The sequence below is a fragment of the Cryphonectria parasitica genome (genome assembly GCF_011745365.1).
Source record: "Cryphonectria parasitica EP155 unplaced genomic scaffold M406scaffold_1, whole genome shotgun sequence".
NCBI classification, from domain to species: Eukaryota; Fungi; Ascomycota; class Sordariomycetes; order Diaporthales; family Cryphonectriaceae; genus Cryphonectria; species Cryphonectria parasitica.
In genome coordinates, this window is record NW_024468909.1 from 5,116,401 (window position 1) to 5,133,451 (window position 17,051).

The window sequence follows — 17,051 nt, forward strand, 5'->3', positions numbered from 1 at the left end:
TTCTCACCGGCGTCCTCATCTGTGTCCTTCTGCTGCACTTCTGTCGGCTTCTCTTCAGCGTCTTGCCGTGTCGCATCAGTCGGAGGGGACGCTGAACCTTGCTCTAACTCCTCCTTCGCTGGTGCGCTGATGTCCCCTTGAAGATTATCGCCCTCCACGAAATCGTCAGCCATTTCCTCATCCTGAGATATTGGGCTGTGATTGCCCATGTCGGTGACCTGGCTCTGAAAATTCTCGGCCCCGTCATCCACGCGCTCCTCGTCTACATCCATAGCAACTTTGGGGCCATTAGAGTGCCGGCGCATCCAGTGTTCCACATCTGCTGTCGTGATTTCGTCTTGCTTCTCGTGATCAAGAAACGCCTCGCTGCCGCTGATAGCCGTGCCGTGAGTTCGCCCCGGGCTTGGCGTCGAGGCCTCTTCTACTTCAGCAACGCTGATGACGGTGCCAACGGTGGTGACATTTGTCTCTCTGACCGAAACAACGTCTTCGTCTATTTCATCACTCTCGGCGTCGGCCTCACCGTTGTCAGAGCCTGCGGTGGCGCCTTCATCACTATCAGTCTCTTCGACTGCATCTTCGCTGTGGTCGTTATTGTCTTCAGCGTCATGGTCGAGGTCTTCTTCAGACTCTTCTTCGGAGGCATCTTCCTCTTGATGGGATCCTAGATCTTGCGGCTGCGGCTGAAGGACCGCAGGTGGCTGACTTGCTTGGGTGAGACGATCGCCCTGGTCACGCACCAACCCCAACGAAGCTGGCTGGTGTGTCTGTTTTTGCGGAGGCTGACTCTGAACAGCTGACTTAGCTGGTGGTTCATCGTCATCTGAGTCGGAGAGGAGGTCAATGACGACTGGTTGCTTTGGAGCTGCAGGCTGCGGCGGGGGCCGAGGCTGATGTGAGAGTCGGGATGCCTGGGAGAAATAATTCTCTGCTTCGTCATCCTCATAGTCTTCTTCGTCGTAGTCATTGTGGTCGAAGCCGCGATCGCCTTCGTAGAACGGCTGCTCGTCTTCTTCGAGCAGCTCGTCGCCAGAGAGAGGCTCGTCTTCATCGAAGCCTTCCTCGTCGTCGGAAAGGCGATCATAGTTTCTCAGGTCATAGTCATCACCTTTTTGGTCCTCATCGTAGTCTGCCTCCTCATCGCTATCCATAGCATCTTCATCCTCATCCGCCGATGCATCTTCGTGGTCTGGAAGAGCCTCCTGCGGTACCCCTTGCCGATACACTGGTATCGAAAGTAGTCCCTCATGCCTCATCTCGTCCGCATTGCGCGTTCCGTCATCCACCTCTGGGGATATTATGCCGGGGGGTGTCACCTCTGGAATGTCGTCATCGGCACGAAGGTCCTCTGGAGGATGAACATGAGCCACTGCGTGACGGTCATCGTAGTTCTGGGACCCCAAGGGCCAAAGAGGCACACTATGATCTCGTGGACGAGTATCGATCGAATCCTGATGAGCAGATATGTCGAGCCCATGGAGCGGTTGAGCGTCTTGCGGGACGCTCACGAAAGGGTTTTGGGGTGTGAGCGATGCGGGACCTGGAGGGTTTTGTTGATCCAAGTAAGATTCTGGATAAGGATGGGCGTCGGGGTGGTCTGTTGCGGCCGCTGGGTCTGTGAAGGGAGAGCCACCAAATGACGGTCGCGGCTCTTGACCGAAGCCGAACCTGAGAGAGCCACCTGTAACACCGAACCCAGAGCTGGCCATTGGTGCTTGGGAGAATGTAGGCTGCGTCGGCGCAGGCCCAATTCCAAAGAGGGATGAGGCAGCTCCAAAGCTTCGATCTGCTGAGCCGTTTGGACCTGCTTCTAAAGATGGTGAGGAGTCGTGCGCTGATCCTGCGTCGTTCGGAGCAGACGAAACCTGGCGCATACCGTCATTCGGCACCGTCCCAAATGTTGAAGAAATCTGCCCGGATTCTGGGCTGACCGGAGCAGCGTGGCCCTGCGAGACACCGAATCCAGCCAGGTTGTGTGAATCGACTCGTGGAGATGGTGAAAAAGTAGAGCGTGAATCAAAGGGGTTCGATGACTGCGCATGTTCCGTTGTGTTGTCACGGTATTCCTTGGGCATAGCTGCCGCAGGTTTCCAAGGAGCGGCTTGAACCGCTGTATCGGTCCTCGCCGGTCCGAATGCCTGCGTGACACTCTGGGGGAAGGGCGATGATGCCTGTGACTGGCCCCAGTTCTTGACGGGCGTGTTGAAGGAGCTCGAAGGGGGCGGTGGGAGCTCAAACTCGTTCGTCTGGGCTTCTCCATCCGTCATCTCGACTCGGGTCGGCGTGTCTTGCATGCTCACGTTGCCATTCTGCGCCTGCGCGGCTGAGGGGGAGTCCTGTGATGCCTCCGGCTCGGGACTGCTGCTGTCCTCGCGATATTTCCACATGCGATTCTGAACCGAGTATCGAGGTCGCTTGCGACCCTTGCCCCGCCTACCACCGTCCGCTTCCAGTTCGTCATCGAGGTTGAGCTCGAACAGCGGCCCGTATGAAGACCGTGACCTCTTCGCAAATATTGGTGATGAGTACTCATCATCATCACCATTGGGAGCAGTCTGGAAGAAGGGTTTGGTCGGTGTCGCGACAGGTTCGTCTACCAAAACAGCAGTGTCAACCTCTACGGCCGACAGGGATGCAGCTACCTCGGGCGTTGTCTTTTGGACAGCGAAAGGCTGGTCGATGTTGAGGAACTTTGTCTCTTGGGTCTCGCCGAGGGTGGCCTTGAGCATGAGCCTGCCGGCGAATTTTAGTTGCCAGTCGAGGCGCGAACCGGCCGGTCTTGCGGGCTCCTCATCCTTGGCCCACTCGACGGCATTCAGAGCCAACACGACCTCATCGCCGCTCCCAAGCTCCCAGCCGCCTACAGCCTCGGCGCTTGGACCACTGAGCTGTATGCGCACCGAACCTCGGTCTCGACGCAGGCGGAAGTCGGGCTCGGCGAGGAGAAAGGCGAAGCTCTTTGTCACGGAGCTGTAAGGCCAGGTGATGGTGACCTCGCCGTGGAGCTTGCGGTTGCCCTGGTCGGGCAGATCGGGGCTCAGCTGTGCTATGGGCGTTACGACCTTTGCTGCAAGCAGCTGCTCGACGTCTTCGGGTGGAGTCGCCATGAAGTAGTGTCGCAAAAGGGGTCGTCGCAGTCGCAGTCGTGATTCGAGGGATGAATGATTAGATCATGATTCGCGACGGAGAAGAGGCAATGGAAGGTATCTCGCCATCAGGCAAAATTTAGGTTGGCGCCTTCGCAAAACCAGAGGCACGTAATTTGTCTGTGGTTTCCCTTTCCTTTTCCTTGATCTTGTTGGTGGGATTGAAAAGTTGGTAGGTCGGTGGTGGTGGAGGAGGAGGAGGAGAAAGATGAAAGAGATTCAATACAGTTGGGACTTTCGCATGTGGACGTGACGACAAACAAGACGCGCTAACAACAAGCTGTGGTCCACTGAGCTGTTCAGAGGGTCGAAAGTACCGAAGTACCTTGAGGAGAGGGTATGTACAGGGATGGTTGGTGGCGGCTCTAGCTATACTATTTCCTTCCACGGTACTTAGTTACTTGACTTACTCAGTATACAGTTCCACAGCGGGCAACTGCCCCCCCACCTTGAGGATGACCATCACGCGATAATCTGTCTATCTTCATGCTCGATACTTTCTTTCTTATTTCTTCTTGGTTCTCTATACTATTCTTTAACACTTGTGTATTTCCAGTCTACACAGTGCTCTAATTCTTATTTTCTTCGTCTTCTTCCCCCCCCCCCTTTTTTGAATTTACTGCTAGATTGAATAGCAGAGCACACTGGCTTCCTTTGGATTTCATCGAATCAGATATTCCGGCAAAAGTCTTGGGCAATTTTCATTACACACCTACACTTCCATCTGGCGCTGCTGCTATATCTGGAGCCGTCTACGTCGATCAGTTTTTTGCACCATGGGCTCCCTCGACGCGAGGTCTTTCGACGTGAAGAGGGTGGCAGTTATAGGTGCTGGGCCATGCGGTCTTTCAGCCGCAAAGTACCTCGTTGCGCAGCAGGCCTTCGAGTCTATCGTGGTGTACGAGCAGAACCCCGAAGTCGGTGGCGTATGGATGTACAGTCGGAAACCCTCGGAGAGCCTGCATGTGCCCCAGACGAGCCCATTCTGCCCACCTGACCCGCCCGTCGTGAGCCCAGGGGACGACAGCACCGCGCCCGTCTTCGCCTCGCCCATGTACGAGCTTCTGAATACCAACATCCCCTGGACTCTGATGAAGTACGGTGACAGGGACTTCCCAGAGGGCTCACTCATCTTTCCAACTCGACAGGGCGTCCAGGACTACCTCGTGGGCTACGCCCAGGACGTCCGACACCTAATCAGGTTCTCAACTACGGTCAAGGCTGTCAAGCTGAGGCGCCAAGGGGCCAGGGACCGCTGGGACATCCAGACAGAGAATCTGCTCGACGGGAAGAGCCACGAGGAGACCTTTGATGCTATCGTCGTGGCGTCTGGGCACTACTCGACCACATTCATCCCCGAGGTGAAAAACATCAGAGACTTCCACGCGGCCCACCCAGGCGTGCTCTCCCACGCCAAGACCTACCGCATCCCCGAGCCCTTCACGGACAAGAAGGTCCTCATTGTCGGCAACGCCGCGTCCGGGCTCGATATTGCATCCCAAATTAGCCGGCAGTGCCGACCACCCCTCCTCTTGTCCGTACACGAGCCTACCCCCGAGGAGAACCTCGCCCACGTCGGCGCCGAGGAGGTCCCCGCGATCGAGGAGTTCTTAGTGGCAGAGAAGGGTGTCCGGTTCACAGACGGGCGTGTCGAGAAGGATCTGGACGCGGTCCTGTACTGCACGGGCTACCTCTTCACCTTCCCGTTCCTCGAGTCAATGTCGCCAGGCCTCGTCTCGGACGGGCGGAGAGTCTACGGCCTGTACAAGCATCTCTTCCACATCGACCACCCCACCCTGGCCTTTCCCGGCCTGCCCATCAAGGTTGTGCCCTTTCCCATCTCCGAGACGCAGGCAGCCGTCTTTGCTAGGGTGTGGTCCAATACTCTGCCCCTGCCGTCGGTTGAGGAGATGTCACAGTGGGAGGAGGAGGAGGCCCAGAGGCGAGGCAACGCATTTCACGTTTTCCCCAAGGGCGGCGATGGCGTCTACCTTGATGAGTTCCACGAATGGGCCATGAAGTCCACCGGCGGCAAGGGCAAGGAGCCGCCGGTGTGGACTGATGAACAGAAGTGGCAGAGGGCGACGTACGCCGAGGCCAAGTTGAAGTTCGAGATGACTGGGAGGAAGGCGAAATCACTTCAAGAGTTGGGATTTGAGTACCAGCCCCCGAGCGAAGTTGACGATGGGCATGTAGATATTGTATAGAGGGCTAGACGGGATTCAACAGATATACTCAATCAGTAGGATGGAATTCCTGAATTGCAGGTGTTCTAGAGGAATTGAATTGGGATATTAGGGGACATGTCTTGTAATCCGTGCAAAGTCGGTGCTTGCATTTCTTCTACTAAAATTATGCCACTCAGGTAGATTTTGCAGCTTGATTGATTACCAGCCGCCATGGACAAACCACCAAACGCCATACTGCACAGGCTTTTTTGAACCGCAAATTCCATATCTCGTTTCAGACACGCCCACAGGGCATTTCCCAGCTGAACCTGACGCACTGCTCCTGATGGTAGACCAGCTCATTAGGAGACACGCTGCACCGCGCCGTCCCCGAGCACAGAAGCAGGGCATTGTTGCCTTTTCTCTTCCGCACACCTCGCAATGGCTGGCAACGCAAGACCCTGTTCCACAGCCGACAGAGCCTCCCATGCCGTGTTGTCAACAACGGTGCCCGACCCGAGGGCTCCTGGTGTCGTCTTGTCACCCTCTCCAGCCACCCATGTGTCGTCGGCCAGCGAGTCTAGGCCCTTAAATGAACGGCCCCAGCTGCTCCAGGGGCCCTGCCTGCTCGAGTGGCTGCAGCCTCGCGGGGCCACCTCCGTATCGCCTCCTCTCTGGCTCGTTGCGATGGGCGTGAGGTCTGTCGGGCGGGTGGACGAGGGTGAGGGCCGGAAGAGTGGCTTCAGGAAGGGCAGACAGGCTACGGTGATGGTCGCGATGGCCTCGACTGTCGCCAGACAGGCTGCGTAGATGACAGTGTAGGTCCCATCCTCGGGATCCATCTTGAGGATGATTATCTGTCTGGCTATGGCCACACCGACGGTACTGCATATCCAGACGAAAATATCATCAGCACATACACACAAACAGACACAGAAAACCACAGCAAGTGGTCCTTGCAGTTGTGGTATACTCACATGAATCCCAGACTAAACAGTCCCATGACGAGCACCTTTCGCCGCAAAGGCAGACGCATCTTGTAAAAATAAGGCATTGGTATCGTCAAGATGATAACATCGAGGACCAAATTGATGAGGGCGTTGGAGAAGTAGAACGCGTTCATCTGCACGCAGTGACCGCCTGCGATGGACCGATCCCAACCAAAGGCGATAGGCGAGCAGAGGAACACGGCGCTGAAGAACCCGCCCAGACACCAGAGGCCTGTGAAGACGGCCAGCGTCTTGACGGCGAGGAGCATCTCGCGGAATGGCATCAGGGATGCGTACAGCGCCAGCACGGAGAGTTTACTGAGGCACCACAGCGGCTGGAGGAATAGCTGGTAGGCCCAGAGCGTCTAGAGCCGAGAAGAAGCAGGTCAGCTTCGCTTTCTTTTCTTGTCTCCTTTCTGTTCCCTTTCTCTTTCTCTTTTTATTTTATTTTTATCGTTCCTTTCTTCTCTTTCCACGAGAGCACTCATGATGAGGAGAGAGATGAGAACATTCGAGTCGAGAGGCTCACCATGCCGAAGATTTTTATGGGCTCCTGGCCATATTTGGCGGTGATGTCGACCGCGTGCAGCCCTGCGCCGCCTTTGGTCACCGCTACCCATATATCAACACCGACCAAGATCAAGAAGACCTGTATGTATCATCCCGAATGTCAGTCAGCCAGGAGCGACCGCCTTGAATAATATTTATCAATTACACACGGAACAGTAATAAATGACGAGACAGACCTCGGCCAATCCAATACAGATATCACTATAATCCCATCTGCGCCGATGTTTGTACCTGGCAACGAAGCGAAGACTCACAACGCTCAGGGTCAGACACACACCCAGCGTCGAGATGACGAGCAGTATGATTTGCCCGGCAGTGGTGATTGGCAATGTTGGAGACATGGCGCCGGGAAAATACTGGAACGTGTATTGTGTGTGTGTGTGTGTGTGTGTGCGAGAGTAAGAGAGAGAGACAGAGAGAAAAACCAGTAGCAGGTCTCTTGAAGACCTGTTGAGATATCACCCAAATTCTCCCATGGTCGAGCATCTCTGTTCTCCAAATGAAGAAACCCCCATTTTCCTGCTGAGGTCAGGCCCTCACGATGAAATAACAAATTTCACAAGAGTAGAGAGGTTCGTCCAGCCCCAGCCTGGAGTTCTTACGGCCGTTGAGAACGGTTTTGACCTGTGGGATGGGAAACAGGAAGAAGCGGGGTGGCGCTGCTACAAAAGTCCTTCAAGTGCGCAGCGAGACCCCCAGAGTCTTGTCTTGTTACGGAGCCCCCTCTTTGGGCTGTCGCCAGGCATCGTCTCCCGTTGGCGCGCACACCAACACCACGAAGCTCACTAACTACCAGGAGGGGACTAGACATCTTGAAAGGGTTGACAAATTCCCTCTGCCTACTTATGTATAAAACCTGGGAGCAGAGGGCCGAGCTTCTGTGTTCCCACTAACCACAGAACGACCCTGATCGTCAGGCCGCGCGTGACAAATTTAACGCATGTAGTCAGTTACTCGAGCTCATCCTAGGCCTCGAGGCCATCAGGAGGACCCTGCCTTGGTTGGATGTCCGATACGACCCTTCATATGGCTTGGCCTAATTCGTAGTAGTGCTGGACATTTTTGAACTGTAATTCCAGTTGCGAGGCCACTTGTCTAGGAGAGTATAAGTATGGAGATTGTGCTCTCTTTTCCTTCGCTACCACACACAGTTGAACAGCTCAGAAGGAGGATAGAAGCTTGTTCTTGACAAATACTTGCAGATCCTCTCCCTTCCCCCGCACTCGAGGACTGCAAGCGCAAACATTGATACGAACATACAGCGCAGCGTGACTTGGGCCCACCATCTGCTTGGGATCCATTCCGGCTGGGACAGTAATATTGTGTATTCCCCTCAGCACCACCAGCAAGTATCGTAATTTTTTTTTTTTTTTTTTGGTGACATGATATCTCCTGTCTGTGGTGATTTACTGTCTTGATAGGCGAACATTATGGCATCATGGTGTATACTGGGAGAGGTGGGAGGGGGGAGGGGGTCATGATTCATGCCGCTGTTGGTTTTTTCAGAAGACAAAGACCAATAGTCAAAAAGTACATGGGTAGTTCTTTGTCCACACAGGTTTCTTCCACTTGAGTATGGCCTTTTCTTTTTAGGTTTTGTCGGAATAAAGGCATTGGTCTCATGTGGGTGAAAGGGCCTTTCAGGCCCCTGACACCAGAGCCCTTTCACTAGGTTTCAGGCTAGCCGGCCCTTTGTTGTACTTTTCCTATAGAAACGGGTGCACCAGTACCTCTGGCCCCAGGATAGTTAGAAGGATTAGTGCAAGATATCGATAACCTGGCTTTTCACCCATCCTTCACCCCGATGAGTTCACTGCCCCACATTTGACAGGTTATGAGCCCAGCTTAGCTCAAGCCACACACACGTTTCCTCACACACTATTGCAAGCCTCGCCAGCGCAGCGCCGGATCCCCGGACAGCATGAACTCAGAGCAGGCCGAGAGTGTGACCACGAGGTCTGCCGCAGCGAAAGCCAAGGCCAGGGCTGAGGCCACGATAGGCCCAGCTATCAAGGATGAAGATATCGACTGGACTGAGATCCAGCTGAACAAGACCTAGATGTTGATAGTGATGAACTATCGTACCTGGAAGATTACAGTAGCCAGTATAATGGATCTAGCTGGCATTCCACAAGCTGAGGATGCAGTTCTCACGCCTAAGGCTGATCAGCGCCTGGGTATGAGGCTTAGGAAGACAATCTCAACGGATATTCTGAAGCGATTCGCCAACATCACTTCTGGCATGGAGCTTTGGCAGGCCTTGCTGGATACGTACAGCACTACAGGCCCTGCTAGCCAGATGTTCTGATTCTGCAAGCTGATGAACCTGAAGCTCAAAAACGATCCTATTGAGTATTGCTCAAAGTTCAGAAGCCTCATTGCTAATATCTACGGAGCGAATGTGCTGTTTGCAGGCACCCTTGCATGCTTGATGTTTGTACAAGGCATCTCCCAAGCCCGCTCTGAGTGGGCAGCATGCGCTAGAACGACCCTCAGAACAACCCCCTCTACCCTTCTATCAGATTTAATTAGCGATCTCACCAATGAGTTTGTAGTACAAGAGGCTGGAAAGGGCGGAGGCAAGGAGGGGAAGAAGGCGATGAACTCTATCTCAGGCTCGAAGATACGAGATAGCTGGAAGAAGGATGTAGAATGCCATAACTGTGGCAAAAAGAGCTACATCAAGAGGGAGTGCTGGAAAAAGGGCGGAGGCGCTTACAACCCAGATAACAGCGATGGTAAGGGAGAGAAGAGAAGGAAAAGCAACCAAAATAAGGAAGGAGGAGCGTTCCAGGCATCGTCTGAATAGAGCGCTCAAACCAGCAACCAGGCTGCACCTCCTCACCCGTTCAACCACCCTATTGGAGGCTCAACAAGCTGTGCTGTAAGCGCATCGACTCCTGAGGGCTTCTAGCAGCGCATCTGCGAGGCTCTGGACCGCCATCTCGAGGCTATCGATAGACCCGCTGAAGGAGATGGTATGCCTGGCCCTGACCCTGAGATAGCAATGGTAGCCCAAACATACAGCAGCAACAGCCTGATGCCTGCCCTGAGGAACTGCTGGCTGTATGATATAGGCTCTGATATCTACATCGTTAATACTGAGCTCTGGTACCTTCCAAGCTGATAGACCAAGATTGACAGGAAGGAAGCTATTATGATGGGCGGCGGACCAGTGTACTCAACAGCTGTAGGCGTGGCTCGGCTGCCTCTGAAGACAGGCTACTCGAAGATCGATGAACGAGTTGTTGAACTGATATACTGTATGCTGATCGATAGCTTCTCTATCAACATCTTCAGCAGAGAACGACTGTACCTCAGCGGAGGATATAGCTCGAGAACTGATAGCAAGAACATCCTCTTCGATGGAAAAGGCGGGTGGATCATGATGCTCAACGTACTAAGATGGGGGTTCTTTATGAACGTAATTGGGAATCCGCTATAAGAGCGATGCCCGCACCAAAAACAGATCTAGGCTACGATAGCTATGCTGAGCAACGAGGAAAAGAAGCATCTCAAGCTCTGGCACCGCCGCCTAGGGCATCCAAGCTCAGAACGGCTTGCGAAGACTATTGAGGCGAGCACTGGAGTGCAGATCAATCCTGAGAAGATCGAGTATTTGCTGTGCAACGTATACAATGAGGCAACAGCTTTACGATACTAGTCCTACAATCCTATAGTCCGAGAAGAAGAAGCTGCTGCAGGCATCCACATCGATATTATCACAGTGATCCCTATCTCGATCCGAGGATATCGGTATGCATATCTGATGATTGATAATACTATGCAATACAAGGTTGTTGGGTTTGAAACTAAGAAGAATGAGGTTCTGAATAGCATTAAGGCAACTATCAGAATCCTCAGCATACAGATATAGAGGATGATGAAGTGGATCAAGCTTGATGGAGGGAAGGAATTTGTCCCAGCTGCTTTGAGGAAGTTCTGTGAAGAAGAAGGTATTCAGTACAAGGATATAGCTCCATACAATTCATACCAGAACCCTGTTGCAGAACGGGGAATCCTCTCCTTGATAAGCGTTGCAACAAAATTCGCCATTCTTACCCAGGTCCTACGGGTATTTTGGTGCTATTTGATGGAACAGTCAGTTCTGGTTCTAAACGTGATAAGCATCAAGATTCTCGAAGGCAAAACACTGTACCAGGCCTTTTGGGACAGCATCAACAAGGAGAGGAATAATAAGCTAGACCTTTCAGCCTTCTATGTACTAGGGTGCAAGGTGACAATTCATGTACCTGAGCAGAGAAGAGTGCGCTCAGCAAAGCTGTCAGCCAAAGGCATGCCAGGCATCTTCCTTGCGATGGCTGACGCTCAGAAACAGCTCCCAGGCTTCCACAACTTCCATGTTTACTCGTTTGTCGAACAACGAGTCCTCCAAACCTCTCATGTAACCTTTTACGAGGACTTTGGCGATGTTGCTGCATAGCAACGCAACCCTGACGAAGAAGACCTCGAGATTCTTCGCTCCTTGCCCCCTCACGCGAGAAGACAGCTGGCGCATCGCCGCCCCAAGAAGGAGGGAGTAAAAGAGCGACAGCGGAGGATCTCAGACCTCGATGATGTCCCTGATGAAAACGAGGATGCTGTGATAATAGTTCAAAACGATAGCGCCCTGGCCTGGTGTGAGAACGAGGTGATCGATAAGGCGTGGGAGTTGCTCGCGAAGGGAGAGTATACTGAAAATTTCGCATTTAGCCACCCACAAGCATTCAACACCCTCGCCTTCAATCCAACTAACCAGATGTTCGATGAATTGTTCGATTTCGCAATAAAGTTTGAGCTAGACCCAGAAAGCATCAAAGAAGCTGTAAGCCACCCTTAGGAGGGAATAGCCTGGAGGAAGGCTGCCTATAAGGAGATCGAGAACCTCATCAGGACAAGCATCATCAAGTTCAGAGAATGCAAGGAAGCGCACGCTGGCTGCCTGGTTAAGGCAAAGGTTATTCTATATCGCAAACACGATCTGGAAGGAAACATTGCAAAGCTCAAGATGAGGGTTGTAGCAAAAGGATATATCCAGATCAAAGGCATTGATTACAACGAGACCTTCGCATTGATAGCGCGCTCAAGTTTGTGGCGGATTCTTATAGCACTGGCAGCAGCAAGAGGATGGAAGATTCTTCAGATCGATTTCGTAGCAGCGTACCTGCACAGCAACCTTGAGTACTGCATTTTCCTCGAACAGTTCGACCTCCTCGCTAACTATATGTTCGAATACTCTGAAATAGCGAAACAAATGGGATATACAAGGGCTAAAGTGATCGAGCTGATAGCGCCTCTATATGGCCTCAAGCAGGCAGGATACGACTGGCAGACTAAGGCAAAGAAGGAACTGAAGACTGAAGGCTTCAAGCTGCTGGTGAGCGATTCAGCTATCTATTTCAACAAGAACACGAAGATGATTGTAGCTTTGTTTGTTGACAACTTCCTGATCGCTCTACAGCCAGACCAGCAAGCACTGAGCGAACAGCTTATCGAGAGGCTGTCCGAGAGGCTCGAAGTCACTGATCTAAGCCTAGCTGAATGGTTTGTAAGCGTGAAGATCAACCAACAGCCCAACAGCGATGTGATCATCTGCTAGAACGCATATATTGCCAGAATGCTTGCTGAACGAGGCTAGGGCGAATGCAAGCTAGCGATCACCCCTGTAGCCATGAGCGCTATGGCTGAGGCTGTATGCAATACTAAAGAGGCCTCAACTGAGAACTGTAGGCGCTACCAACAGATCATCAGATCGGTTATCTACCCGTTGTGCATTACAAGGATTGATACTGCTTTTGCAGCGAGTGTATGAGCTAGATTTATATCAAACCCCTTGCAAGCTTACGAGAAGGCTGTAAAGAGAATTCTGTATTACTACCAAGGAACCAAGAACTGTGGCATCCGGTACAAGGCTGGCTGCTTGACCCTTGAAGGCTATTGCAACGCCTCACACAACGACGATCGAGATGCCAGCAAGTTCACGATCGCGTTCGTCTTCACTCTAGCGGGAGGATCTATCTCGTAGGCCTCCAAGCTGACAACCTCGATCCCTCAATCAACAGCCGAATCTGAATACTATGCTGCGAACGCTGCTATACGGGAAGCAGCATGGCTCCAAGAGTTCCTTATCGAAATAAATCAAGACGATCTGATGAACCAAGCGATTCCAATCTATACGGATAACCAGGCTACTCTCAAGATTATCGAGAAGTTGGAAACTACAAATAGGATCAAGCACATCAGAGCACGCTACTATTACATTCGTGAAGAGGTGGCATAAGGGAACGTGAAGTTCCACTATGTGCTCTCTGAGGAGAACATTGCGGATGCCCTCACCAAGCTGCTGGAGCCCGGCCAATACCAGAGGCTTCTCAAAATGGCTGGGATGGAGGACCTTGAAGAGAACGGCAGCCAGCATCACGATGATGCTGGCTGGGAGGGAGTGTCGGAATAAAGGCATTGGTCTCATGTGGGTGAAAGGGCCTTTCAGGCCCCTGATACCAGAGCCCTTTTACTAGGTTTCAGGCTAGCCGGCCCTTTGTTGTACTTTTCCTATAGAAACGGGTGCACCAGTACCTCTGGCCCCAGGATAGTTAGAAGGATTAGTGCAAGATATCGATGACCTGGCTTTTCACCCATCCTTCACCCCGATGAGTTCACTGCCCCACATTTGACAGGTTTTTATTTGGAGGGAGAAACAAAAACGAAAACGAAGAAGAAGAAAAAAGGAAGAGAAGAGAAGAGAAAAACAACCGTGACACGACACTTTATACATACTCTAATCTCCAATTTGTGCTACTACTGCAGTTGAGGCTCACCAAGGCGCATTTTGACGTGTCTCACCTCTCATGAACGCCACCACGCCTCACAAGGAAATACTACTACTACTACTACACAAAAGATCCCCCCATTTCAAGTCTGCCACTCCAATTTAAGCAGTCGAATAATTTAGTCTCTGTAACGGCCTACATTTTTCATACCATCACCATGCCCTTAACGTCAAGTCTGGCTGTCAATACCAATCCGTCGGGTCGGCTGGATCAGATCCCCATCACCGGCCGTTGCAGTGGCACAGCAGCCGCAGCGAGCCGCTCTCCCTCGGCCGAGAAAAAGAGCGGCAGAACACCCACACCCCCATCCCTGATGCCATTTCCACGCCCTTTTGCAAGCAGCCATACTCACTCCCCATTCAAGTATGTGCCTACACACTATAGCCCCCTGTCCTGTCCAATGCTTGTTTCTGGTGGGCGTCCCGGCCGGACCAGAGAGACCATCCGATCCATCCTCGATAAGATGTTGCCGCCTGTGGGGCTGACAGACTCCCCCCCCCGAGCTTCCTTATCAGTTGCTGGGTGTCATGGGGTACGGTCTACAGCCTCGCATTTGTAAGCTCCGAGTATACGCAATTGTAGGTTGGTATGTTGCTTGACGTGGATCCTCACTCACCGGCGATTAACCGTCGCCGCCCTCTTCTTCCTCCCGTACGGTACTTCAATTATTGCATCTAATATTCCTGTCGTAACTTTTTGTTACAGAGTGAAGAGTGAGAGAGACAGAAAGAGAAGTTATCCCCAACAACAGCCCTCTTTTAAGGACAAGCGAGTTTGCCACAAGAGGTACTACTTGCTTTCAGACCGAGATGGAGGCAAGTTTCACAACAGCCGCGGGCTCGCCCAACAATGCCTCTTCTTCTTCCGATAAGCCTACCCCCAAGGACTTCAGCCATTATTATTCGGTGACCACGGCGAACCGGAAACCCAATGCCGTGAAGTCATTTTACAAATATTTCCAGATTCCCGGAATCGGAAACTTGGCTGGTGGTAAGTCCTGTCTGGCTCTTGTGATTCGTCACTCCATGCATCAAACATACCTTGGTGACGTGTAAACATACCATACTCGCTCCTCCTCCTCGTTGGAGACAAAGGGATGGTGGCCCTTCCTGCCCAGACAGACAGTCAGGCGCACACATCAAATGCCAACCTTATGGTTGTGAAGCAAAGAAACCCTTCCACTAACTTGTCACACCTACGGCACCAAAGGACTGCCAAATCTGCGCTTCTTTCCCCTAGACACCCTCGAGGCCGAGTCGGCCAAGCCAGAGCGATGGACACCCTCGCCCAACAAACCTCCCGCCACAGCCGGATCATCCGACGATGACGACACCCTCGCAGCCCAGACCGGCTCCATGCGGCTCGACAAGGACACGAAGACGAAGAACAGCAGCAGCAGCAGCAGCAGTACTGGTGATGGCACCGATCGCGCAGCCGCACAGCATATCGTGGTGCCCAAGGCTCTCAGCCCCGACACCTCGCCGACCCGCAAGATTGACCTCGCCACCGCGCTGCAGTATGGAACCGCCCAGGGCTACCCGCCCTTGTTCTCCTTCGTCCGCCAGTTCTCGCGCGACAACCTGCACCCCAACGTGCCCTACGCGGGCGGCCCCGACGTGTGTCTGACCGTCGGCGCGACAGATGGCTTCTCCAAGACGCTCGAGGTGTTTGTGGACCCGTGGAGCCCCGACCGCGACGACGTGCGCGATAGGCCTGGCCTGCTGTGCGAGACTTTTGTGTATGGCGGTGCTATGAACCAGGCAATCCCTAAGGGTATGCAGATTGTCTCGGTCAGGGCGGACGAGGGCGGTATGGTGGCCACCGGCCCGGGGAGTCTGGACGACGTGCTGGCGAACTGGGATTATAGCAAGGGCAGGAGGCCGCATCTGCTGTACACCGTGACGTGAGTCGAGTCCTGTCTTTTCTTCTGCTGCCCGTCGTCATTGTCCTGTGCTCTCACTTCGTAGGGGAGAGAGAGAGAGAGAGAGAGAACCCATTGCTGACCTAGGATTATAAATCACACAGTATGGGACACAACCCAACCGGCATCCTCCTTTCCCTCGAGCGCCGCAAGGCCCTCTACGCAGTCTGTTCCAAATTCGACGTCATCATTGTCGAGGATGACCCTTACTGGTACCTCCAGTTCCCCTCTGCCGCGTCTGAAGAGTCCAAGTCGCGCAACCGACCTCCCGTCGCCGACGCCTTCTCTGAGTCCTCACTCAAGAACAACAAGTCCTCTGGCTACGAATTCCTCGACTCTCTGGTCCCGTCCTTCCTTAGCGTCGACGTTGACGGCCGCGTCGTCCGCCTCGACACCTTCAGCAAGACCGTTGCACCCGGCTGCCGCCTCGGCTGGGTCACCGCGCAGCCCGGCCTCATCGAGCGCTTCGTCCGCGTTAGCGAGGCCACCACCCAACAGCCCTCGGGCTTCGTGCAGAGCGTCATCTCGGAGCTCCTCATCGGGCAGAAGCAGCCGCCCGAGGTCACGTCCGGCTGGCTCTCCCTGCGCACCAACAAGGAGCGCGCCGCCTACAGCGGGTGGCAGACGGACGGCTGGGTGCGCTGGCTCGAGGGCCTGCGCGGCGAGTACGAGAGGCGCATGAACCGCATGTGCCGCATCCTGGACGAGGGGAGCGTCTATGTCAAGCAGGGCACGCCGCGTGCGGTCCAGGACGCTGACGTCTGTGTCCTGACCAAGACGAAGCTGTACGACTTTGCCTGGCCCAGGGGCGGCATGTTTGTCTGGATCAGGATCTTCTTCGAGAATCATCCGCTCTACGGCGTCCCGAGCTCTGACGGTGCCGACCTTATCGATGGTGCTGCGCTCGCGACTGGGTTGTTGCTCTACCTCACTCGTAAGCCGCATCTGGTGCTCATCAGCCCTGGTGCCATGTTCAGCTCCACCGAGCAGGTGAGGAGGGACGTGGGCTGGCAGTACGTGCGCATGTGTTTCGCGGCTGAGTCGGAAGAGAATGTGGACTTGTGCTCGCAGAGGTTTGTGCGAGGCGTGAGGAAGTACTGGGCCATCAAGAAGGTCAAGGAGCTGGAGGATATCATCAAGGATTCGCCTGTGGCCGAGGGGAACGAGCTGGATGAGGAGGTTGCAAACCTGGGACTATATATGGGCTGCTAGTTTGATGGTGATGATGATGACCACGACGCCTTCATTTCATTTCCATCGTGTCTGTGGATAACTAGGGCGTTTCTGGCTGGGTTCGTTTGATATGATACACGAGCTAGACCGGGAATTTGCAAGTTGATAGCAGCACAAAAAACCAAATATAAAACAAAAGACACTATCCATGCCAAGTGTGGCAAGGATACGGGACAATGATCGGGACATATCAA

At 53.4% G+C, this 17,051-nt stretch overlaps 3 protein-coding genes across 3 annotated transcripts; 2 read left to right on the plus strand and 1 right to left on the minus strand.

The window, feature by feature from the left end:
• Positions 1-3,922: 3,922 nt before the first annotated feature.
• M406DRAFT_336361 (FAD/NAD(P)-binding domain-containing protein) lies at positions 3,923-5,353 on the plus strand (the record flags this gene model as incomplete). Its single annotated transcript, XM_040921141.1, has 1 exon — positions 3,923-5,353. The coding sequence occupies one exon, from the start codon at positions 3,923-3,925 to the stop codon at positions 5,351-5,353; it is 1,431 nt and encodes a 476-aa protein (XP_040781724.1).
• A 662-nt stretch (positions 5,354-6,015) lies between these two features.
• On the minus strand, positions 6,016-7,202 carry M406DRAFT_240199 (uncharacterized protein; the record flags this gene model as incomplete). Its single annotated transcript, XM_040916115.1, has 4 exons — positions 6,016-6,199; positions 6,292-6,668; positions 6,833-6,952; positions 7,050-7,202. Coding segments are annotated over 4 exons (834 nt in total), but the record flags the coding sequence as incomplete, so codon positions are not given.
• Positions 7,203-15,589: 8,387 nt separating this feature from the next.
• On the plus strand, positions 15,590-17,010 carry M406DRAFT_354555 (PLP-dependent transferase). The gene is made up of 2 exons (XM_040922951.1): positions 15,590-15,606; positions 15,729-17,010. Exon 2 carries the CDS (start codon positions 15,730-15,732, stop codon positions 16,834-16,836), a length of 1,107 nt encoding a protein of 368 aa, XP_040781726.1. The 5' UTR covers positions 15,590-15,606; position 15,729; the 3' UTR covers positions 16,837-17,010.
• Positions 17,011-17,051: the final 41 nt, after the last annotated feature.

Excerpts from the sequence above, each read along its gene's own strand:
- M406DRAFT_354555 (XM_040922951.1), top strand. The coding sequence starts at position 15,730 with ATGGGACACAACCCAACCGGCATCCTCCTTTCCCTCGAGCGCCGCAAG.